The sequence below is a fragment of the Heptranchias perlo genome, chromosome 22 (genome assembly GCF_035084215.1).
Source record: "Heptranchias perlo isolate sHepPer1 chromosome 22, sHepPer1.hap1, whole genome shotgun sequence".
In the NCBI taxonomy this organism is placed as follows: Eukaryota; Metazoa; Chordata; class Chondrichthyes; order Hexanchiformes; family Hexanchidae; genus Heptranchias; species Heptranchias perlo.
In genome coordinates, this window is record NC_090346.1 from 46185653 (window position 1) to 46212326 (window position 26674).

General features: G+C 39.3%; 1 protein-coding gene across 4 annotated transcripts in view; it reads left to right on the forward strand.

Annotated features, from left to right (window-relative positions):
* prkar1b (protein kinase, cAMP-dependent, regulatory, type I, beta) overlaps positions 1-24159 on the forward strand; it is a 134743-nt gene extending 110584 nt beyond the window's left edge. For all 4 annotated transcript variants that reach the window (XM_068003477.1, XM_068003476.1, XM_068003478.1 and 1 more), the window contains 2 exons: positions 20280-20361; positions 22995-24159. In XM_068003477.1, the coding sequence (XP_067859578.1) occupies positions 20280-20361; positions 22995-23167 (255 nt within the window). In that variant the 3' untranslated portion in view covers positions 23168-24159. The remainder of the gene's footprint in view (positions 1-20279; positions 20362-22994) is intronic.
* Positions 24160-26674: the final 2515 nt, after the last annotated feature.

Below are 26674 nucleotides of genomic sequence, written 5' to 3' on the forward strand. Positions count from 1 at the left end.
GTGCAAAAGCCCTTCATCTGCCAGTCATTACGTGACCAGACTGGGGTGGGGGGGTGTTGGCATGTCTTCTAGTATTCCAATACACTCTAGCACCACACTTGCCATCCCTCTTCCCTAGGAATTGGTGTCATGCTCCTCGTGGTTAACGATTCCAGGATTAGTTGTCCAAACTGGTTGACACTGCAATCTCTGACCAGCACAGCCCAGACAACACCTAACTCTATTTTGTCGTCAAGGCCAATATGGTGTGGATCGAGACAATCTGGGTGAAATATTTCCACAGCTTCATGTTGTTGTCTTGCACATACATTCAGGAAATGCGTAGGTACCAACTGTCTCCATTGTGCCACATAGCCTTTGGACACATTCCTCTAGATTTGTAGTGTTTCTTCCATTATCACTGGCTCTGAAGGTGAAGCTCGGAATGGATTCAACATAGTTTCTCCTAGTTTTGCCTGTGAAGTCAGCCATGTAAGCTATCCCCAATGGACACTTGGAAGCCTGAATCTGGCCAAGACGAACAGCAGGAGAAGGATGTCAAAACACTAATTCTAGATGACCTATGAGGCTTTCGATTGCATTTCATGCCAAAGGTTTGATACTTTAGGTTTGGACATTGCTGTGTCAGGAGTTGAGTCTTTGCTCAGTATCTCCTAAAGGTCTACAGTTCAATATTTAGAGGATTCATTATGCACACTTCTTTGTGGTCCAGCACCAGAGAATATGGAAGAATTTGTGACCGTGGCTAAAATAGATTGCACTTCCTCATTCATGGCTAATATATATTGCATCACTCGTTTCATGGCGAAGATATTTATATTTTCTGGGTCAATTGTGTCACTACATCCCTGTTACCACCTTGCACCTTGGTAAACTTGAGCTTATCCAAATTTCTGCTGCCTGTTTCCTAACTCCCACCAAGTCCCTTTCACCCATCACTCCTGTGCTCGCTGACCTATGTTGGCTCCTGGTCTTGTCTCATCCTTGTCTTCAAATCCCTCCATAGCCTCGCCCCTCCCTATCACTGTAAATTCCTCCCACCCTACAACCCTCCTAGATCTCTGCACTCGTCCAATTCTAGCTCTTGCGCATCCCCGATTTTCATCACTCCGCCATTGATGGCCGTGCCTTTCGCTGCCTAGGCCCTAAGCTCTGGAATGTCCCCCCCTAAACCTCTCCGCCTCGCTACCTCTCTCCTCCTTTAAGACGCTTCTTAAAACCTACCTCCACCTATCCTAATACTTCTTTATGTGGCTCGATCTCAAATTTTGTTTGATAACGCTCCTGTGAAGCGCTTTGGAACATTTTACCAAGTTAAAGGCGTTATATAAATGCAAGTTGATGCTACATTTTTATGTTATCTAACCACTAGATATTTTTGGTTTTTTAGTTTTCACTTGCCCTGGTAATTTTCATAGTGTGGCCAGAATAACAAATAGAAAACCCTATCTTAGGTTGCTTAAACTCCTGGTTCTGTCCTGTGCCTCCACAAGATCCTCCTTGTCTTTGAAAGCATCTAAGCAACATTATCAGTAGACTTTATTATATGCTTCAAATGCCAAACGAGTTTATTCAAAAAACAAATTCTGTCTCATCTTAGATCTCTGGACAGGGTGCATATTGCCTTGCAGAGAAGTGATCAAGATAGTAGTACTGCTGTAGTGTGCCCAAAAGACCAGTTAGTCAGTACTGATTTAAAGGAATACCTACCTTCACATCGTGTGATGAGACAATCAAAGTTACTAGAGTTCAATTTCTAGGGTTACTGTTACCAAGACAAGATTGCCCTCTCTTGCCCATGTACCTTTATTTAGGCGACTTGTGGTTCTGCTTCATGGAGAGTCACAATTTTTTTGTAGAATGCTGCATATGTGATTGTGTTCTTGGTCTGATGCGACATCTTGTTTGTACAAAATGATTGATATTGATCAGATCATTACAGTTGAACTTGCTCCAGTAGTGGTTGCCTTGCAAATCACCTTTGTCCCAGCTAGTGGAGCTGTGTCTTAATATTTAAGTCCTAAGAAATAAATGTTCTCCAATTTGTGTTAACTCTAACTTCCACTTCCTCAACTAATAGTGGTGACGGATACCTCACCCTCAGGAGCACACACAGGGCAACTGGGCATGTAAACAGGCTTGAGATTGCAGAGGTATGTCTACCCCTAATGCCTTTTCTGAGTTTTGTGGAGTGCAACACTAGGTTCCATCCACCTGAACCATTGGAACTGACAGTTTAATGTCTCACCCAAAGAATGGCACCTCTGGTAATCCAGCATTCCTTCAGCACTGCCTAGATAATGTGATCAAGTCCTAGATTGGAGTTTGAATCCAAAAACTTCTAACTCAGAGGTGAGATCCATTGAGCCAAGCTAACACTTGGAATGGGAATCCTGGCAGGGCACACCTACTGCCATCCCAGCTGAGATCAGCCAACTCAGGTCAGACTAGCAATCAAAGCTGAGTTCCTTTGGCCTGTATAGCTCAGCAAATGCTGCTTTATTAATTGAACCATTGGGTTCACTCTAATCACTGTCGAGTCCTTCACTGAACGTGCTTCATTTTACTATTTTAAAGTGTACAACTTGCATTTATCTACTTAATAATCCATCTGCCATTCCTTAGCTAGCTACTTGCCTATAAACAATAGTGATGACACTTCAAAAGTAATTTCTTGGCTTTAAAGCACTTTGGGATGTCCTGAGGACATGAAAGGTGCTATGTAAATACAAATTTGTACGTTTGTTCAGGTGAGAACCGGATGGCCAGCAGTTGAAACTCGCCCCAATGGTATGTTTTAGAAAACATTGATGGAGACTAGAAAAAAAAACTACCTGTGATAAATCTGAAAATAGATTGATCTCAATGACGTTCAAGTGGATCTTCTTGGTTTATATCAGCTCTGTGCATTTATTCCACTGTGTGTTGATGAAATGAAGGATATGTAAAGCTGCACCCAAGAGCCATGCATCTAGTGGTATTGGGAGACCAACTGATTTTAATTACCCAGGACATGTCTGGGGGGGAAAAAAGCACTAGCCATTAATATTTACCCCACTTACCCCTTCAAAAGGAAAGGCATTTTGATTTTTCTATTTGGATAGAGTATACTTCATATAGATTAATCCTTTGTGTGGAGAATAAGTACTTCTAGACAAAGGGAAGTATAATCTTTTTGAAATTAAACTTGTATCTTTTAACAAACATCTAAATGTGTGCATGTAATAGTGTGACGGATACCTCACCCTCAGGAGCACACACTGTCCGTTCCAATGGTTCTTACGTAACAAAACATCATGGCATATTGAAACAGTTTTATATAAATAATATAGTATGGTGTTTTCCCCCTGCCCACCACTTTAAACTTCATGGGGGTGATTTTAAACCCCAAGAACGGGTGGGTTGGGGGCATTGGGAATGCAAAGTCAGAAAATTTCGCGGTTGTGATCCAAAAAAACCAACTATTTTCAACTCTCACCCGGCCGCAACCCACCCATTCCTGGGTTTAAAACCACCCCCTTATCTTTGTTTACGCTCTCTTCTCCGCCACTCGTGTACGTGCACACACCCACACATTTCCCCTATTCCCTGGCTGACTAAGCAGACAGTCTGCTCCCAGTGGTATTGCCAGAGATGCTCTTGAACTGGCACAGTAACAGTCCTAAGTGACATGCCTTGTTTCTTTGCCTCTGGTGGAGAAGAACCTCTCTGCCTTTCCCTGAAAGCACTGTTGAAATTGAGAACTGTGGTGAAATTGCAGATAGAAACCAATATGGGCATTTGTTTTTTTTTAAACTTTAGTAAAGTGTGTCCTTTCATTGTTGAAGTATACATCTGGATAGAATGCTTATATAGGAATTCTTATGCTGTGTTGCCCTATATAATGCACCATCTGGAGTATATTGCAAGACAGTACCAATGAGGATTTGAGATGATGTCATAAACTGCAGGAGAAGAATTGTAGGAGTTTAAAAGCAGCATTGCAACCCCAAGATTGGTTACTGCCTTGGAACACACATGCTAACGTGCTTTTTTTTAATATAAAGAAATGGAGCATTTTCTTAGCATTTCCCCTTTTCAAGTTACTGTTTTATTGTCTTTTTGTTGCTGGTGATCTCATGTTGTACAATAGATAAAAGAAAGAACGAGCTTGCATTTATATAGTGGGTTTCAAAACTTCAGGGTGTCCCAAAACACTTTACAGATAAGGAAGTACTTTTGAGGTGCAGTCACTGTTGTAATGTAAGAAAACACGGCAGGCAATTTGCGCACAGCAAGATCCCACAAACGCCAATGAAATAAATGACCAGATTATCTGTTTTAGGTGTTGGTTGAGGGGTAAATGTTGTCCAGGACACAGGGTGAAATCCCCTGCTCTTCTTTGAATAGTACCGTGGGATCTTTTACGTCCACCTAAGAGATCACAAGGGGCCTACGTTTAACGTCTTATTTGAAAGACTGTATCTCCAACAGTGTAGCACTCCCCTCCGTACTGCACTGAAGTACCAGCCTCCGGATTGGGACTTGACCCACAACCTTCTGACTCGAGAGGTGAGAGTGCTGTCACTGAGCCAATGCTGGCAAGTCAGTTCTCGCTTTTGTATCACATGATTATGCCAGACTTGTTTTTGTGCATTAGAATTAGCCCATGATGTGTTTTGTTGTTTATTTTACTAACTGCTGCAGAACAATCCCATGGCTTTTATAAACTAAAATTGAAAACATGATGTGGAGATGCCGGTGATGGACTGGGGTGGACAAATGTAAGGAATCTTACAACACCAGGTTATCGTCCAACAGTTTTTGGAGTATACTGTTGGACTATAACCTGGTGTTGTAAGATTCCTTACATAAAATAGAAAAAACATTCAAGTGCTACAAATTACATTAAAGAAATGAGTAACTCCAATATTAATCACATCACATTGTGTTAATATCACTATCTTGTTGCCCGTATAGTTATGTTCTTATTATGAAATAAAATCTTTGCTTGCAAGGGAAACTTTTGTAGCCTGCTTTGCTCAAGACAGATCTTTTCTAGCCCACTTTGGTGATAAAAGGCATCTTTGTTAGCTTTTCTAACACTGTAGCTTGAAGACTGTTGCTGTATTATATAAGTCAATGTCTGTAGACTTTCATTTTCATCATTTAAGAATATCATGCAGGCTAATGAATGGAGATACTTTTACTTTTAAGTTTTTCTTTCCGTAGTTACTGTTTAAATAACAGTTACATCATTGGAGCAATAAAATGTGCCTGCCAAGAGTTAAATTACTGAAGCTAATGGAGTGAGCTATTAAAATTTTGGAGGTTTCAAAATGCTTGTTTCCCACTGCTCCATTCATTCACACTGTATCAACACAAATTCAAACCTTCCCAAGCCAAACAGATGTGGAATGTATCTATTCAGTTCCAAAGCTGTGGAATTATCACATATGAGATTTTTGAAATCTGAATGAAGAACTGTCATCGCCATTCAAACATCATTACCATGTATCAAGATGTTATGGCAAATAAGATAGCATGACAGATGTATTGCTTCGTGTAGCTGAATTGTTGATTATACCATTATATTCCGTATCCAATACTCAACATATGCACATTTTTTAAGCTTATTGGGTTTGATATTATAACAGATAATTCTGGGAGATTGGAGAGATTCTGTAGTCAACATTTTTTGCAGAACTGTATAATTCACTGACGCCACTGGACAAAGATCAATCTTACAATATTCTCCACATTCAATCTACAAGTAAATCAAATGTTCTATTAAAAAAAATAAGATTTTTATTTCAGTATATCCTGGATGATCATCTGTGGTGCTGCTCAAGGTACTCTGGGTTCTGTCTCGTGGACGTGATGTTTAGCTGTCAATCTGGCCTGTTCTTTTAAGGTCACTTTAGGTACTCCCTGTGCAGAAATGTGAAAGTAAATTCTGAGGTCAATTAGAACTTAATTGATCTTTAGTGAAGGACGTTTGCAGATTACCAGTTGCATAGAAACTGCTGAGATCATTCAGAGGGCAGCTGTTAGCTGCTTGTAAGTTTCATGCTCCAGGTCAATGACATTTTCTCTTTATTTAAACAGATTTTGGAACTGTAGCAACTTGTGACACTTTTACTTGTGATGTCTGGTAACTAATATGCGCTAGGTGCAATATTTCATTATATAGATGTATGCAAATAAATTTCTGCATTGGCAGAATAGTTCATGCAGAGCCAATTTATGAGAAAGCTTTCCTATTAAGTTTTGAGTGGTGCAGTGGTTTAAAACACTTTTTTTCATTATGCGGTCAGGGTTGAAACAGTGGAAAATTAATTTAAGAGCCAGTATTCATAGCTTCTATCCATTGAGCTATCTCTTCCAATTTGCACTTAAAAGTTTCAAACACATTATACTAAGGGATAGCAGCGTTTCTTCCTAATGTGGGGACAGTTATAGAGCAAAACTAATTTGTACGGAGGTAGTGTTGTAACAGTTTTTTCACTGTCCAATGTGGAGTCTGTCATGATCGTTCTCTCAGCTCCTCAGAGACTCCATACCAACCATCATCAATAGTTCTCATTTTTAAATAATTGATAACTCTGGCTGTAGTTGAGAACTGTAAAGCAGGTTGTTGCTCCTTTGGGTTACTTGAGTGCAATAATGCAGTCAGCATTTAGTTTCAGGCATTGTAGTGCACTCTGTGTCACTTTTAACTGCACTATAATCCTAAATTGCAGTTATATTTCTAATCAGTATAACAGAAGAGAAAATTAGTGATACGCATTGGGCCTGGTAACTCGTGAGTGAATTCGAAACCTCACTGAAGTATACCACTACTCCCCATCAGCGATTGTATATTTTTTTACAAAGCGTATACACATAGGACTATTTTGATTTGAAGCAAATACTTTATAAGTTTTGTGATAGAGGTACAGGCATTTGGTACTCAGGCCAATTGTGCATAATATATAGTCAAGATCCCACGATACAGCTTGCAGTGAGCAAGTTAGACTTTCATGCTATTAGTGATAATGGTAGCAGCAAAATAAGGTCTACCACATATCTATACTTGTTTCCAGTGATTTAATGTGCACAACAGGATCACTAAAACATTTGTCCAACATCAAGGATTATGTGGAATTAAATAGGACTAATAGCATAGAATCTATCTGCCTTGGTTAAGTTTCCTGTGGAAATTATTTGGTCATCTTGCCCATAAGTATTCTCTAGTTTCCATTTATGATGATACATGGCATAATTTTCTAAAGCTCCTTTTCCACTATGTGATACCTGTAGCACTGTCTGTTCTCAACGCACTAGTCTTGTTCAGCAAGCTGCACCCCAAAGGCAAATCTACTGCAATGCAATGAGGATAGGGCTGGAAAGGCCTATTTTTTTTTAACCAGATCTAGCGGCCAGTCTTAGCGAGTCAACGGGCTTATCTTCAGGTCACAGACGTCTGCCAAGACGAGTGCATCAGAAACTGGTGGTGGTAGCTAGACCTCACATTGTATAAAAGCAGCTTAAAGACTGGTTTTGAATTATGTTCTAGCTTGGGCTAAAAAAAAGGAATGTTTTGATCCTTATAGGCAGATGGGCATTTTTGCTCGCTAGCCAGTAAGGATTAAAGCATTATTGTCTGTACAGTGTGCACTTTTTGGGCATGATTTTATCAGGGCGGGGGGGTGGAATTCCTGACTGAAAACCCGGAAGTATGGGTTTCCCGGACGTCCTTACGAATTTGACGTAAGGACGTCTTTTTTTTGACTGTTTCCTGCCCGACAGGTTGGTCTGATTGACAAGCTGGTCTCAGTTGGACGGGAGAAGAGGAAGAGGACGTTAACAGGTAAGTGTTAGAGTGGTGAGGGAGGGGCGGTCGGAGATTGTGGGGCTGATCACTGCAGGTCGGCTTGTTGGGCCTGGAGGAAGCGCTCCTGCTCCTCCAGGCCCACAAGCTGTGCTACAAAGGCACTTACCTGCAGTTTTGGGCCTTCTCACCACCTCTCGAGTGGAGTGAACTCGAATGCCCAGGAATCTCAGCCCCCAGGAGTTAAAAACAAAAAACCTGTAAAAATGGAGGCCCGCAACCTCCTTGAAAGCTTTTACTGACTGAACCGCCTCCTAAGAACGGGTTGGTCGCCTGCCCCTCGTCCTGCCGCCGTGAAAACAGGAAGTGGGTGGTTTGCGTCGGGTTTTAGATTTAAAACATTTTTACTGCCCTGCCTGCTGTTAATTGTATCCATATGATTTATATCAATTAGTGTTAATTGTATTCAGGTGGTGTATCAATTGGAGCTCTCTTGTATCCATATGAGAGCTTATCTCGGGTGTGGTGTGTATAGTGTGGAACTCTGTGAATAAAGGCTTGGAAGCAACTGAAGACCAGGCTGTAGTAGTCTATCCTTCACCACTGGGCTATCCAGCTTATAACACCTGCCCCCAACCTACCCATTTTTCCCATTTAAAATCATGCCCTTTGAGTTTATTAAGAGAATTCTATAAATCAAAAATAGTTTGATTTCATTACAGTTTCATTTTATAATTAACATTTGCACATGCTATAAAGAAGAACTTGCATATATAAAGCATCTTATCACATCCTCAGTGTTCCAGAATGCTTCACAACCAATGGATTACTTTTTGAAGTGTAGTCACTGTTGTTATGTAGGCAAATGTGGCAGCCAGTTTTGTGCACAGCATGTTCAAACATACAGCAAATGATACACAAAAGGAAGCCAATATTTTGAGAACTGCCTAGAGAATTCAGTACAAAATCTTCAAGTGAGGACCTTTGGTACATTCCTGCTAATATAGAATGAATTGCAAACGAAATTTTACCGGATAGATTAAAGATGCCACTGCCTTAAGCACACAATCATATCGAGGGAAATCTCTTTAGGAATGCAGCTTGATTAATTATTAATTAGTTTGATTAATACTCTCAAAAAAAAATGCATGTGTTTACCAAGATAATACCTTCTTATATTGGTTACATTCAGCTGACTTGTTCATTAAGGATATTTAAATATCTTATTTCCCAATAACACATTATTGTTAGAATATGCCTTGTGCTAGTAATTGTTCGTTATAGGCTTAGAAAAATGCTATCACATAATGTTATCTTAAATTCCATTCTCACGTGTGCACAACCATACATGCCTACTTAAGTATAGTTATTGTACTTCAATACCGGGAAACCTTTGATGACTGTATACTTTATAAAAAATATTAAAACTACTTATTCCTTCAGGAAGTTTACATTTCTGTTGCATTGATAACGAGCAACAGGTACATGTGGCGGACCTGGTTAATGAGTAATTGAAATGAACAACCTGTATTTCTTTTTTAGCTTTGACACTTTGAGATTTAGTTTATTTTAATGAAAATACCATGTGCAAGCCTTGTCTGCAGGTAATTTATTTCTCCTTTCCCCCACCCGCTGAAACAGGTATAGTTAGTTTCATACAGCATATCAAATGCGTTTCCTCACCGTCGCTCACAAAAGGCTTACTCTACATAAGCATTTGAGTGAAAAGCTTTTGCCTTCTCTTTCTCTTCCCCCCCCCCCCCCCCCCGCCCCAAATCATGTAAATAGCAGAACGGTTTGGCTCAGAATTTCCTGGAGACTTTGTCTCATTATGTATTGGTTTAGTGTATATTGTGCACATGGTGTAAGGTCATTGATGAAAGTGCGATTGGGGGAGAAGTTTGTTTAGGCCCGTTTTCGGGCTCAAAATGGGCGGCATGCTAACAGCGTGAGTCAGAAGCCGGAGTCCTGAGGTACATTGGACTTCGGGCTTCATTTGAATCATTCTGGTGGGCTACAGGTGCCTGTCAGGCCTCCTGAGGCAGCTTGTCTGTTTTCTCTGGACCGGTTTGGGCTGGCTGCTACGCTAGCAGTGGTCCTCACGTAGGTACTGGGATGGGGGAAGCAAATGGGAGACGTTGCTGCCTGGCAATGGCCTGTAGTAGTGTTGTGGAGCCAGGTAGAGCACTGCTGCTCCTCCTAGCTTCATAAGTTAAAAAGAAAAAGAATGTACATTTCTGTTGGCTGCCTCTTGCGGTCCTTTTAAGAACCACTGGTTAAGCCGCAGAAGGAACTGGAAAAACTAAGCAGAGCATGCCTGACGTATGCTCTGCTCAGTTTCTGATCAATTTTGGAAAGGGGTCCTTAAACAGACATTAGATCACTCATTAGCATATGCAAGGGACCTGTTTATGGCAGCCTCCAAGGTAGGGTTGACAACTCTAGTTGGACAGATTCTTGGAGGTTTCATCAAATGACCTCCAACCGCCCCGCCCAGTCAAACAGCCTTTTTTCCATCTCCAATATTTTTATAACTAATAAGTGTTCAAAAAATTGAAAAAAAACATACAATTTTTTTTAATGCCCCTATGATTTTTCTCTTGGGTTGCTCGCAGCAGTACCCAGGAGATGAATCTTTAATTCCTGGTAGACACCAGGACAAGCCTGCAGGGTTGGAAACCCTACGAGGGACGCCTGAATATCACCTGAGCCAATGTAGCATTGGACGTATTTCAGGTGCCCTTGGGACATGGGACATAGCCCCGTGAAATTGGAACTTTTTGCCCCCTTTTAAACCCAAGAAGCATGTAAAATAAAGTTCAATTTTGCTCCTGATTTATTCTAAGACCTTTTAGGTAACTTCAATTACTAATCATCTTCCAAATAAATGCTTAAAAAAATCTGTAATTTAGAATGTTCCTGAAAACTGAATACTGCAGATGAGTGCATCCATAACTCAAAACAGTTTTCTGCAAATGATCAAGTTCAGCATACTGACAGGATTTGAAATTCAGAATTCTATGACTCGGGTCATGTCAAGGTTGACCTTCTTAATTAGTTCATCGAAGCAGATGGGGTAAGCCATCTTTTGAGGTCCCTGATTTGCCATTATGGCCCCTGCAGCATATTTAAATTACTTTTCGAGGAAATTTTGGCATAAGTTTGCAATGGGAAGATCGAGGCATGAAACGTCATAGTTAATGGCATACGTCTCCATTCGTGCCGTTCCAGGAAATTCTGGGCCATTGTTTCTGGGAACCAACATGACTTTTCATGTAGTGACAAGTGTTGTTTTGTGGCCTTCGGTGCATTGGATTACTTCAGTCACTAGCTTATTGTTGGCCACAGATTGCTTACAGCTTTCAGATTTCCCAGTTTTGACCTCACCTGTGCATGTACTTCTTGTTTTTCTCTTTTCACTATTGATTTTTTTATACTATGCCATTTTTCTGGGTGGTTGTGTAAGCTGTCCCCAAGAATCATTGCTGTCGGTCAACAAAAAGTAAGCTTTTCATGAATAATCCTTTACAACAGTCTTTTATAGACCACATTCCTAAGCATCTGACACTGATATAATGAGTGACTTTTTTTTAACCCTTAGGCTACTGGCGAGCCCAGTGGGTACTTTTCACAGACATACAAACACTACTGCAGCAAAAAACTTACTCAAGTGCATAGGCACAACTACCAACTAAAATAATGGTAAGGACACTAGACACTAGATACTCTGGCCACATATATACCCCACCCACATGCCCATTTAATAACCTCACTATTGCCCAGCTAAAAGGTACAATGCTGAGTGTGCAGTGGCAGGGGAGGGGGTGTTTGCAAGTGCACTTACATAGCCAGCTTTGAAGTACAAACTTTGAAAAGAAACAGTATTTTGACTTGTCAAAAATCTGCTGCTGCTAAAGTCAACCACCACCAGCAGTGAGTCTGTGGCCAACCACTAGCAGCCAGCCACCAGGGGGTGGTGGGGGTGGTCAGATGACACAGGTTGCAGCAGCAGTAAGGGTCAGAATGAGGAGTGGGTGCAGGGTGGGAAAGACAGCATTGTTGGTATATCGTTAGCTTTTACAGTAAGTTTCTGAGTTAATATGGAGAAACAGCATAACACATCAATTTTAATTTAGAAGCTTACTGTAAGAGCTGACTAAAGTGCTGCCGGCTCAAGCAGATGTTGGTTGGAACTTTCCCTGATGGTGATTGTGCCTATGCTCAAATGTCAGGAATTGCTTTACTATTGTAATATTATCCCACACTATTAAAATAAGCACTTGAAGCACAACTTTAACTTTAGAAAATTGAACACTAATTCTGCTTGTTCTGCCGACCTTTTCCCGAATTTTCCTTTCTATCCATTCTCCCTTTCCTGTTTTTCAAATTTTTTACTTGCATTTTATGTTTTTCTATCTAATTAATTTTTTTCTATATCTTTTGAACTTTAAAATATTTTACTTATCTTTTTCTGCTGCCTCTTACCCTACAGGTCAGAGAAACTTTCAAAAACTATTTTTTCTTTTGCAGCAAACCATCCTTAAAGGTTGGGTTTTCAATTAACTGAGAGGCCAAAAAGTGACTATATCTCTTGTTAACATGATATGTAAAAGTATGTCAAACAAATAGAGATCTGCTAAATAAGTATACTCACCAGTGGCCTCTGGATTCCAGGCAATTAAACTTGTCTGCGGTTGAAAGGGTTAAAATTTTAATGAATTTTTGAAGTGCAGCATTTTTGGTTCTTTCTTTGTGACTGTTATAAAGTTGATATGTTTGTGGAGGAACAAAACAGTACAATGTTGGCACTATTCCACAGGGTTTGGCACAAGCACTGTCGGGATTTCAAATTGTGGCTTCTGATTGAACTTTAATTCGGCTGTTTTCCCATAGAAGCTGCTGATTAGCTTCTAATCCAAGGCCAGGGATCTGAAAAGTAATTAATATAAATCTGACACCTGAATCAAACATTGCTGTAAACCAAGCTGAGCAAATTCTACCTTTTCAAAGTAGAACTTATTATTTTGACTCTATAATCTTTTAAACCAGTAACTAGTTTCAAACTAGTTATCAAAAATAAATGTGTTGCAGCATCTGCCCAAGGCAAGGTATATATGTAGCACACCAGTCTGTGCTTGTTTTAGGAACTTAATGGAAGGGTCTGTGCGCTCAATAGTGCAATGGGTGTGGAAGTGCAGAAAAACATTTGCACATTCGTAGAACCATTTTCTACAGAAACCCTCTGATTGTGGTCACATTTTCAGAGAGTGGGGGGAGAATGATATAGTAATTAGCTGAAGTTTTTGGAAATGTCTTTTGGGTGCCTAGTTCACCTCTATTAGTCTTAGTAATTGAGAGATAATGTACATTTTTACTTCTAATATTTAATGAAATAGTGAGTAATATTTTTATATTCTTTTTGCTGAGTTAAATTATACTATGGTGTTTAGACCAGGGTCTTCTCATTGACGCAATGATATGATGCATTTAGACACTGGTGCGCTTTTTTATCTGGATTTAGCCCCATTAGTATATTCATTAGTTTTTTAGCTTATGCTAATGAGTGTAAATTGCATATTTTTACTAATCCCTTGTCTTTTGTTTATTTTAATGGCAGTGAATCGAAATATTCATTACTTCAGTTTTCCACCCAGTGAGTTTGTTCTTTTGGATTTTTTTTAACCTGCAAAATGAGCCTGAATAACATCTCTCATGGCTGAAGAACCTCTTAATTAGTCAGGTAAACAGCCAAAAACATTAGTCCAGCTATGGAGAGTGGTAAACCATAGGAAATTAAATAGAGCAGCGAACTTGCACATCCCGATGCTCTAACAGTGCTATTTTCAAATCCTGAAAGACTGAGCTATCGATGCTTGTTATTAGACTCATGAGGAATGATTTTTAACTTCCATCCAAAATAGTGTAAAGTCGACAGAGGCCACGCCGCCCACCTGAGCCAGTGTCGGAGACTCGAGCCATTTTCAGGTTTGGGTCTCATCAACATAATTCGGGCAAGCTGCCAAGGGGTGAATAAATGCTAGCGAGTAACTCAATACTGGGGGGATGGGTAAGAGAGATTCCTGCTGCTCCTGGCCCTACAAAAGTCCCCCCCCACCCCAAAAAAAAAGTTCTGGGCCATTTCTGGAGCAGCCTCCACATTATACAAAATGTTGGAGCATATGCAGTTTCAGAAGCAACAAAGATGTGCAATCATGTGCTCCTGTGTTCCATATTCAAAAGGTTCCCACAGTTCACAATGATATAAAAGATCCCATGACAATTTTTGAAGAAGAGCGTGGAGTTCTCCTGATAACCTGCCCAACAATTCTCCTTCAGTGGCATCACCAGAAACAGATTAATGGCTTATTTATCTTATTTGCTATTTGTGGGATCTTGCTGTGTATAAATTGACTGCTGTTTTTGCCTACATAACAATAGTGACTACACCTCAAAAATAATTAATTTGGATTTTAATTTTCCCTATATTACAACAGTGACTACATTTTAAAAGTATTTTATTAGGCTGTAAAACACTTTAGGATATCCTGAGGTTATGAAAGGTGCTTTATAAATGCAAGTTCTTCTTTCTGTGTGAAGAACTTTGAGACATTTTGAGGATGTGATAAGGTACTGTATAAATGCAGATCCTTCCTTTATTGGTTGGGATTATCATCAGTGCAATGTGCTCTATTTCCTCTTGCATCTTTATCCATGTGATAATCAAGATAGCAGTGTGAACCATTGACCATCAGAATTTTCAAACATATTCCTGTCATAATTACTGGCTATTGAGAACCAAAACATTTTGAACTTGACCATGTTGAGGTAAGACAAGATAAGAGTCCCTATATGGTTATCACTTTGTTAAGTCTCCTAAAGTGAAATTTGAACCAAATAATGCATTATTGTGCATGTGGTGCTTTTCCTAAAAGCAGTGTTGAAGTTGTTTTGACCTGGGTCAGATTGAAAGCATAGAAGTTAGTGGATAATAGCTGTCCAATAGATGTTATACCCCTTGATTTTCAGAAGGCCTTTGATGAAGTGCTGCTATTGAAATGATTACGTTATCTGTGACTGGCATTCAGATATTTTGCTGGAAAGGTATCTGATTGTAATCCTGTAGGCAGAGGTTTGGAATCAATGGGATTAGATCTGAATGGATCCAGGTCATGAGGAGTCTTGTAGGGATCTGTGTTGGGACCATTGCTGTTCATCAACTTCATTAATGATTTGGAGGAGGGCATTAATGGAACCAATCACAAGTGTGCAGTGACACAGAAGTATGCACAGGAGTTGGGAATTTAGATTGTTGGAACCTATTGTCCAACTGCAATTGCATCCTAGCAGGGATCTAGCCCATGCCTCCAGTTGTTAGATAGCATTCACAGTGTCAGATAAACCTTGCTAGATGTAACATAGGACAGAGTCTACAAGTGTAAGGATTTTTTGATGAGAGAGTCTTTCAGCACTTTTAAAAGTTGACGGCTGAGCTACTAGATAGAATTAGAGATATATATGGATACCAAATCAGCAATCCACAGCTGGAATAAGGATTGCTTGAACAGAAGCACAGTTGCATCATGTATGGAACAAAGTAAGGACTCCTGGTAAGACATCTAAGTTGCCATTTTCCACCAGGGCACACAAATCAGGAAATTGCACATGTTGTTCTCTGCATGATACCATTAACTATGGCGGTTACCTCAGTTATGCTAAATTATGATTATATAAACTGTCTTCCCATGTCTTTTGGCTGCAGAGTGTAAGCCCAATGGTAAAATGTGATAGAATTTTGTACCAGTGTGCATTATACAGAATGTTTCCAGTCATTGAGATTAATATCTGGAGTGTTGTACACAAGACTGCTGTAACATTTCAATTAAGTTACTTGTTGGTGTTTTAGCTCCTCTTCTCCCCCCCCCCCCCCCCACCCACCTCAAAACCCACATATATACCTCACAATATTGGGCAGGATATGCTTGAAAACTCTTAATCTACAATGAATTGGTTATATTTGGATTTGTTACAGTTGGTAGTTCATTCGACAAGCATATGTAAACAGCTCTGAGTGATGGAATTTTCCCTCTTGTGTTTGAAATATTGCCAGAATGGTTTAGTTGACCTAAGTACACCTGGCATGATCTGAAACATGGGCCCTGGAATAAAACATCCAGCACGAGACTTACCTTTTGAAGATTGCAAATGTAGATTGGTGAACAATTGTAAAATTAGTATATTTTCCAAAAAGTATTAGTGCACGGCGAATGAAGCCTTGTATGGATAAGGTATCTTTTTTATCTTTTACCTTTTTATCGGGAGTATCTTTTTGTTCAATCTAGTTACCACTTCATTTCAGATATGGAAGCTTGCTTTCTTTTGTTTTGTTTAAGTGGTACCCTTCCTGAGGCGGTTTAGGTGGTGAACATTTTCAGATGTATATACAATTAATTTCTGTGCACAAATGCTCAAATCCAAAGTCTTCTACAGGCATATAAATAGTAAACGGGTAGTAAGAGGAGGAGTGGGGCCGATTAGGGACCATAAAGGACATCTGCTCCTGGAGGCAGAGGGCATGGCTGAGGAACTAAATGAGTATTATGCATCTGTCTTTACCAAGGAAGAAGATGCTGCCAGAGTCTCAGTAAAGGAAGATATAGTTGAGATCTGGATGGGCTAAAAATTGATAAAGAAGAGGTACTAGAAAGGCTAGCTGTACTTAAAATAGATAAGTCACCCGGTCCGGATGAGATGCATCCTAGATTGCTGAGGGAAGTAAGGGTGGAAATTGCGGCGATACGGGCCATAATCTTCCAAACATCCTTAGATATGAGGGTGGTGCCGGAGGACTGGTAAATTGCAAATGTTACACCCTTGTTCAAAAAAGGGGTGTAAGGATAAACCCAACAACTATAGGCCAGTCAGTTTAACCTCGGTGGAGGGGAAACTTTAAAAAATGTGTTTAACTAACTTGATTGAGTGTTTTGATGAGGTAACAGAGAGGGTAGATGAGGGCAGTGCAGTTGATGTGTACATGGACTTTCAAAAGACATTTGATAAAGTACTGCATAGTAGGCTTATCATCAAGATTGTGACCCATGGAATAAAGGGGGCAGTAGCAACATGAATACAGAATTGGCTAAGTGACAGGAAACAGAGAGTAATGGTGAACGTTTATTTTTCGGACTGGAGGGAGGTGTACAATGGTGTTTCTCCAAGGATTGGTGCTGGGATCACTGCTTTTCTTGATATATATTAATGACTTGGACTTGGATGTAAAGGGCACAATTTCAAAATTTGCAGATGAAACTTAGAAGGGTAGTGAACACTGAGGAGAATAGTGATAGACTTCAAGAGGATATAAACAGGCTGGTGGCATGGGCAGACACGTGGCAGATGAAATTTAACGCAGAAAAATGCAAAGTGATACATTTCGGTTGGAAGAACGAAGAGCGGCAATATAAACTAGAGGGCACAATTCTAAAAGGAGCACAGGAACAGAGAGATCTGGGGGTATATGTGCTCAAATCGTTGAAGGTGGCAGGGCACGTTGAGAAAGCGGTTAAAAAAGCATACGGGATCCTAGGCTTTATAAGTAGAGGCATAGAGTACAAAAGTAAGGAAGTCATGATGAACCTTTATGAAACACTGGTTCGGCTACAACTGAAGTATTATGTCCAATTTTGGGCACTGCACTTTAGGAAAGATGTGAAAGCCTTAAGAGAGGGTGCAGAAGAGATTTACTGGAATGATTCCAGGGATGAGGGACTTTAGTTACGTGGATGGATAGACTGGAGAAGCAGGGGTTGTTCTCCTTGGAACAGAGAAGGTTGTGAGGAGATTTGATAGAGCTATTCAAAATCACGAAGGGTCTAGACAAAGAAACTGTTCCTATTGGCGGAAGGGTCAAGAACCAGAGGGCATAGATTTAAGGTGATTGGCAAAAGAACTAAAGGTGATATGAGAAATTTTTTACACAACGAGTGGTTAGGATCTGGAATGCACTGCCCGAGGGGGTGGTGGGGCAGATTCAGAAGGGAACTGGATAAGTACTTGAAAGTAAAAAAATTTGCAGGGCTACGGGGATAGGGTGGGGGAGTGGGACTAGCTGGATTGCTCTTGCCTAGAGCTGGCGCGGACTCGATGGGCCAAATAGCCTCCTTCCGTGCTGTAACCTTTCTGTGATTCATTATTTACATTTGTCCCATTATCTAACTTGACATTATGTAATATTATGGCATTATTATTTAGAGAAAATGATTAGATAATGACATGCAAGCTGCTAAATTGTTACTCTAGCCCACTATAGGTACGTTTGATCCAGGGGCCAAGACAACAATTCAAGGCATTCTATTGTTCAGATATGGATGACTCAGAGTTTAATGGTACTCTGTAGACAACCAAACTGACCTTTTTTGGAATGACTGTTTCTGCGTAAAGACTTTGATGAACAAGTCAAAGCCATTCTGGAGGGTTTTAGGATACTGCAATAGAGATCTAAGGCCACATATACATGGTATGTAAAAACACAGCCTGTCCAGCTCAGGATATGATCCGTTTCACTCTCCCAAAGAGCAAGCAGATTTCCTTTCTGACTTGGGAGGTGAGAGGGCTTTAACTGTGGATTCAAATGATGCAGATGTAAATCATTCCTCTGCCTTCTCCAGTCAACAGCATTGACTCAAAATCATTTTGATGATGCCAGTGAAAGGCAAATTTGAAGTTGCCCGATGTCTGTTTACCCCTGAGGCTTGGACAAAAGATTAATGGGAGAATGTGCTGTTTACTTTAGTGATGGCTATCGGAATTGTATCAGTTCAAATAAAAAGAAAATAATTACAAATGCTGTTAATCTAAAATAAAAACTGAAAATGCTGGAAGAACAGTAGGCCTGTCATCATCTGTAAAGAAAAACATATGCAGACCCTTAGTTACAATTGGAAACTGGAATATAAATGAGCTCCTTAATATGACTGAATAAGAGTGGAAGAGAACAAGTAGTATTCCTGGAAAAGTGGTATTAAATAAATGTTACACAGAAAAATAAAAAGTGCAAATGGTGGTAATCTAAAATAAAAGCAGAAAATGCTGGAAATGCACAGCAGGTCAGCCACATCTGAAGAGGAAACAAGGCACGTTAACGTTTTAGGTGTAGGCCATTTGTCAGAACTAGAAACTGGAAGACAACAAGCTCCTTAATAAGACTGAATAAAACAAAGGAGTAGGGAGCAGGAAAGCACAACAGGCAGAAAGAAGAATCAGCATTGCTGACAATGTCACAGATAGGAGTTAATGGGTCTAATAGTCAGCAAAAGCTGAAAGCTAATGGATGTTAATGGGCAGTGCACGTAAAATCTTCCATGTTTGCTCTCAAAACACTCTAATAACTTAATTTTTTTTCTAACATTAATAAACTTCAAGAATTGTGATCGGATGATTCTTAGCTGCATGTGTAGGGATTATGAAGGCAGGTTTTTGTATCATTTTAAAGAATGGCAGCAGAATGGTACTTTCCACAACCTAATAATTATAGTCCATTAGTATAATAGTGCAAGTACCTGACCGACAAGGAGTTTATAGGAGCAAGATATGCATAATGACAGTTAGAGATAGCATGACATGTGGTGGCTTTAACTCAACTGAGGAGCAGGTGCAGTGCTATACAGCCAGGGAAACAGTACCAGAGATTGGGATCTTTTTGTTTGATGCCATCCCTAAGAAAGTGCTGGTACAAGTGGAATGTATTATTCGAGCAGTTTAGAAGTTTTGTCGGTGTTATTGCCCGTAAACAGCAATTTCAATTTTTTTTGATTGGACAATTTAATCTGAAAACCAGAAACCCTAAACAAATTAGTTATTTTTATTATTTCAAGATTGAAGGATGATTTTGGTTCATTATCCTATCAGTTTTTGTGGATTGATATAGGTGCCTATTAACGTTGTAAAAAATACTTGCCTTTTGCTACTTCTGCAGATGCCTCATATTAAGCCTATAATGATATGATGTGAAGTATTCAGGATTATTTGAATTAATCATTTAATAATTTAAAATGACAAACCCTTTTGTGTGATGTAACCTTGTGCATATACATATCATTCCAGTTTAACTTGCATGTTAATTTATCATATTTTATCATATTGATATATGTATGCAAAGTGGGGTCTAGGCCAGAATAACGAGTATGTGCTATACTGGGTAAAAACACCTCAATTCAGCCTTTGGCTAATTGACAATTTAAGATGAAACATAACGTTCACATTTTTACATTGCAATTTATTTTCAATAATAAAATGTTCTTACCCAAAAATTGGAATAGATATCCAAGTGAGTAGATGGGATGGGATGTGCTTTGCATTTAGGGACCCAGAATCCAAGAAATGAATCTTGCTAAAGCATCCTTATTCTCCAATTGGTTACTTGCTGTGTTTTTTTTCATTTAAAAAAAATGCCTTAGTTTCTCACTTACAATGAATATATTTTATTAATTAGGGCACTGCTTCAGTTCTGCAGCGTAGATCTGACAATGAGGAATATGTGGAGGTTGGAAGACTGGGACCTTCAGACTATTTTGGTGAGTACTGAGTTATACGATTATTTCCAATATTAATTTAATAAGGGCACTTTAATAACCTTTAACTTGGGTATTTTAGGAACATTTGATACTAAATTGTTTAACTATATCTAATAAACTATTATGGTTGAACACCAATGAGAAAGTGGCGTGATTTGTAATGAATCCTGACAGTGCAACTTACTGCTGTCTCCTATATAGTTTTGGATATTTCTTTTCAATTTGGTAACAATTTTAACAAAGAATGAAAGGAATGTAGAATCAGTCACAAACGAGTAACATGTTACCAGGCACATTCTGGTTCTTGGGTTTTACCGGATGAAGGTTTGTATATTCTCACCTTACGGAAGATTGTACAGTTGATGCAACATCTTAAAATTTGGAGAAAAAGTGTTTGAAGTTTCTAGCTTAATTAAAAAGAAAAAAAATCCAGCCAAGAGTCATTAAATACTTTAGTTAGTGATTCCGTTCAGACATAATTTTCTGTCAGTTCCCCTCCTTGAATAATAATCCATATAGCTTTCAATGGAGGATTTTGGAGGACTTTTGAAAATTCCTAAACATACTAACATAGGTCGAAGCTTAGCTGTGAAGTCCCATGCGATCAAATATGTGGCAATACTCTCATTTGATTACATTTTACAAACTGAGTTGACTGTAGATATTGTTGTATGTTTAATTACTTAACTGGTTTATCAGTAAGCTTGTTGGACCTTCAGGTGTATGCAAGCTGACACTATTGCACTGTTGTGCTGCCAAACACAGCTGAACTGATGTGTTGAGATGGATAGGCTAGTCAGAAAGCATCATGTAAAACTAAACATAAACAAAGTCATCAAATTTTGTAATTCTCCAGTCACTTTTTCAGGATTCTACATATATTAATTTATTTGTAATTAAATTTTTTAGGGCTGTTGCTGGTAGATGTCAATCATCTATTTAATGAGCAGAAATTGGAACTTGTTATGTCTTTTACGAGTGTAAGATTGGCACAACGAGGGCCAATTTCGGGGACGAAAGTCCCGCACCCATAGAATGCCTGAGAGATGGGGGTCAGGCAATTTTTCAGGCATCCCGGGCAGTCCCTTTCACCAACCCCCCCACCCCACCACCATCGGGACTTGCCTTCTGCCCGAAATTCATTTCTTCAAATGGGTGAGCTGCCTGTGGAAGCGTGATGGGCGCCAGCAGCTCTCCCAATTAATATTAATAAGGCCTGAGGCCCAGTTTCGAGCCGGTCTCAGTTCGTTGCTTGTAGCGGCTTCATCGTTGCCTTCGTGTCCAAAACCAGGCACTGGTTACATTATATTCCTTATTTATACAAAATTTCTCATTAGTATAATTTACCAATGAACTTTTTCCCTTCTTCCCAAGTAGGACCGTGAAACTATCTTGTATTCTAACATCAAATCTGTAAATGAGTAAATTCACAAAATAAAGATAATGGTATTTCCACAGTACTGAGCTCCCACTCGAACCTACAGCAGGACATAAAGTTCTTCTTCTTAAGGATATCTGCGGCAAAACTTATATGATAGATGTGTTCAAAACATGGCCTGAAATTTTAAACAAGGCCCCTTAAAAAAAAACCCATAGTTAATTTCTGCCCAGACAGCCTTATCCTGTCCTGAACACCTACAATCCTGCAGTGTCCACCAGGAGGCACTAATAGCAATCAGGAGCAGGAGCAGGAGCAGGAGCAGGAACCCTGGCTAATTTCGTTCTCCCCTTCCCTCCCCCCCCCCCCCCTTCCCTCCCCCCCCCCCCCCTTCCCTCCCCCCCCCCCTTCCCTCCCCCCCCTTCCCTTCCCCCCCTCTCCCCTCTCCCCCCACCTCCCCCTCTCCCCCCCACCTCCCCCTCTCCCCCCCACCTCCCCCTCTCCCCCCCACTCCCCCTTCCCCCCCAGGCCTGGTCACTGAGGGCAATTGTAGCACTCCCTCTCTTCCATGCTGCACTAAGATCAGCTGACTTAGCACAGATCAGGAAGTAAGCCTAGTTTGTAGGGCTCACAAAAAGATTTACTTTTTAAATCCCTTTCAACATTATCAGCTGGTTTTTCTCTCCTGTGCTTGATTATATTTGTATTTGTTTTGAATTGCAGTACCAAATAATCACTTGGGTGAATTTTTGTCGGGATTTTAGGCTAAAATATTAAGTAAAGGAACTTATAAAACTGACAGCCACTCTGAACTCGGTGTTCTCTAAACAGGTGTTCCCAACGCTTAAATGGTCTTTCTTAGTTATTATCTATCTTACTATAGGGCCAATTCTGCAATAGCTTGTTGAGCTAAATCAGTATAAACTACAGTAATTGGACTCCATTATTTGCAGTTGGTGGTGGAGGAATCTGATCACCCTGTCTAAGTTTAATAAGTAACATAAAGTAAATAATGTACAAGGAAATTCAGTAACTCCACAGAACACAGATGCAGGGTGTGTTTGGTGATATTCGTCACATGAATACATCTAAACTAATTCTTTTGTACTATTTTCATAATTCCAAATTCCTGAACTAGTAGGTCTAAGCCTATTCATTGTGTCAGATATTCTCATTTTGAAAACAGAAAACAAAAGCAGCTTATATAATTTACAACTGCCCAAGAGTTGATTCTAACCACTTTCTTCACATTTAGGTGAAATTGCCCTTCTGTTGAATCGGCCACGAGCAGCAACAGTAGTTGCACGTGGCCCGCTGAAATGTGTAAAGTTGGATCGTCCACGCTTTGAACGGGTTCTTGGTCCATGCTCTGAAATTCTCAAGAGAAACATTCAACGATACAACAGTTTCATTTCTTTAACTGTTTGAAATTCTTGGATGGATTGCTGCCTTTGTGTTATCTTGTGCACTTAAACTTGATCTGTGTTGTTGCATAGCTTTATGCAAATAAGTTGCATATTACACGTGTTTATGTAAGTAACATCAGAAGCACTGGAAGCAGACTCCAAACCAATTTTGGAAGACCATCAGAAACAGGTAGTCCAAGTGGAAGGACTATCTGTTGAATGAAAGTTCTAACGTTTGCTGAAATTTTTGTCAGTGAAATTTAATAATGGATTCCAGTTTATTGCTTAATCTGCTACAATAAGGTAATGCAACATTTAAATAAATTTACTTGTAGGTAACCATGCACATTGCTAGTTAAATGCATCTTTTTTCTCTGTTCACAGCTGTTTTAAACAATGTTTCTTGTCAATTGCACACGGCGAATGATTTAAAGTTCTAAAACCATTAGAACTAATGGATCATAATGTTTTGTTCTTGATGGCTATATTGATATCCAGTTTTGCCTATATGGCTGACTTTGATCATAAATCTAAAGAATGAGTATGATATACTGAATGCCCAATTTTAATTACTGCAATATATTTGGAAAAACAGGAGAAACTGTGACACAATTGCACCAGTTAGGAAAAACAGAAAGTCAAATTAATGGAACATTCTACAAATTTGTGGGTTTTCTTTTCTTTTCTTTTTCTATTGCATTTTCAAACATAGGGTCAAGTATTGTTTATTATTTAAACATGCACCCTTCTTTCAAGCTTGTTCTGCCAGAAACCTCAGTCTTGTTAGTGGGGACTTTTAAGGTGTGGTAGGCATTTTTATTTGTGTGCACTGAAGTATAATCGTTAGTGTCTGAAGTGGGGGGTCCTCAATCAGCTCTGCTTTCCAATGCGGTCGGGATGAGTTTATAGTCTCTTGCAGCTGTTGCTGAGGGCTTGTACACCACTGTATTCGAAATGTAGAAACCGGTTTTAGAATCCTAAAGTCTTTGTGATTAAAAACAAATCCAAAACAAACTTCACAGTGAAGGTTTATGATATTTTGTGTAGTTTTATTTTGCACTATCTTATTTATATTTTTTTAAAGTTAGCTCTTTTATTTTATTAAGCTTTGGTCTGATACTTAGAACTTGTTTAAATTTCAGTCTGTTCCACACAAGAAGTAAGCAAATCACACAATATTGCTTTCTGTGCTGAGTTGCATATCCAGACATTTTGGAGCATCATTCAGTTTTTAAAAAAAAAGAAAACCTGAACTATTGAAATAATGTTGTATTTTCTACAATTTTATGTAACGCCTTTGCTTTCTCAGTCAAATAAAAAAGCATCCTCTAATGTGGGTTTATGTATTTCTGATTTTCTTTTTTATTAAAAATATATACTGTTACACTTAATTGATTAAAGACTTTTAAGCATTCCTTGAACTACGTTTGACGTAGTTATGTACATCCCCGTGACAATATAGTCACTGGCATATCCAACAGCTAAAGCATGGACTGAATCTGTCGTATAGCATTACATAGATTCAGACAGCTTAAGGGTGACTTTCTGTATTTACAACAACTTGCATTTATATAGAGCCTTTAACATTGTAAAACATCCCAAGGCGTTTCACAGGAGCGTTATCAAACAAAATTTGACACCGAGCTACATAAGGAGATATTAGGACAGGTGACCAAAAGCTTGGTCAAAAAGGTAGGCTTTAAGGAGCGTCTTAAAGAAGGAGAGGACGTACAGAGGTTTGGGGAGGGAATTCCAGAGCTTAGAGCCTAGGCAGCTGAAAGCATGGCCACCAATGGTGGAGTGATTAAAATCGGGATGCGCAAGAGGCCAGAATTGGAGGAGCTCAGAGATCTCTGAGGGCTGGAGGAGGTTGCAGAAATAGGGAGGGACGAAGCCATGGACGGGTTTGAAAACAACGATGAGAATTTTAAAATTGAGATGTTGCCTGACTGGGCACCAAGGTAGGTCAGCGAGCACAGGGGTGATGGGTGAGCGGGACGTGGTGCGAGTTAGGATACAGGTAGCAGAATTTTGAATTTGTTGCATCCAGAAACCTTGTGGGGAGGAAGTATTTTTGCAAATATATAGAAGTACATGCACACAAAATGAAAAGTTATTAATGGTCGATTTAAACCAGTTATTCCCTTGTTTCTCTCTTTTCTGCCAAGGTTGATTGCAGTTAAATACGTAACTGATTCTTAGGTGTAAAATTCCTGTTTCAGACCACCTCCCATTCACTCCTGTTATGTTAAATTCTTTCATCAAGCACAGCAGACAAAAGCATAAAATGTTGCCTAATCATTTGGTTTTAATCTTTTAGTGCACTGAACATTATCTTTTTCTTACTGGCACCTTCCTGTAAAATGATCTATATAATTTGTATGTTCTTTTAGTTTAAGTTTAATTGTGTATAAGCAACTAAATGAGCTGAGGTACAGATATTGCAAGTTGCTTTATTCTGTAATGGGTCCATTGAAATCAGATCCAACCGCAACATATTCTAAATTTATGAGGAGTCAACTACTGTTGTTAAAATTGTGTGGATAATTTAAACCTTTGTTGCTGTCGACACCTTGCTAAGTGTTTGTATCTTGAGACATGTATGGGTATACTTAATGACAAAATAGAATTTGTTGTCCCTAGGTCCAGTTGATACTTGCAGCCATTTGATTTTTAAACCAAAGATGCCATATGATTTGGGTGTTAGCTCACTAGTGTGAGCCCTACCAGAAGTATCTTGTAACAACATTTTATTCCTCTATATGGTATTTGTTTTAGACTGATGACATAACATTCCATATGTTCTAAAGTTCCTGTGACATCTAAAGTATATCTTTCATGTGGTCTAGTAGAAAATCTCATGCAAAGATGTTTTTTCCCCTGCCTGTTTTGTATAAGAGGAACAGAATGTTGTTGAGAATTTTCTTGTTGGAATCTTGTCAGTCTTGGCTCAGTGGTAGCTTTTTCTGAAGGTCATGGATTCGAGACCCACTCCAGGATTTGTACAGATAATCTAAGCTGACGTTTTAGTGACGTTTAGGATCAGACGTAAACTGAAGCCCCATCTGCCCTCTCAGGTGAATGTAATCAATCCCACGGGACTTTTCAAAGGAAGAATGCAGCAGGTGTCTTGGCGAACATTTATCCCTCAACCAACACCATCTAAAACAGATTAACGGGACCTTGCTATGCACAAAATTACGGCTGCATTTTCCTACAAAACAGCAGTGACTACACTTCAAAATTAATTAATTGGCTGTAAAATGCTTTGGGACCTTCTGCGGAGATGAAAGGTGTTATATAAATCTGAATCCTTTTTCAGTTTAAAAAAAAATCAATTATGGATTATCTGAAATTTAGAATGATTGCAAAATGTGTGTATCCTTCCCTATTACAAGTAAACTAGTGTCCCTTTTCTTTCAGGAAAAATTATATAACACTGGTGTTTTAGATTGTACCTTTTATTGTTAACAAAAAGTTCCAAGATGCTTCACAGTGAAACATATGGAAAACCGATGCCAAGCCTAGA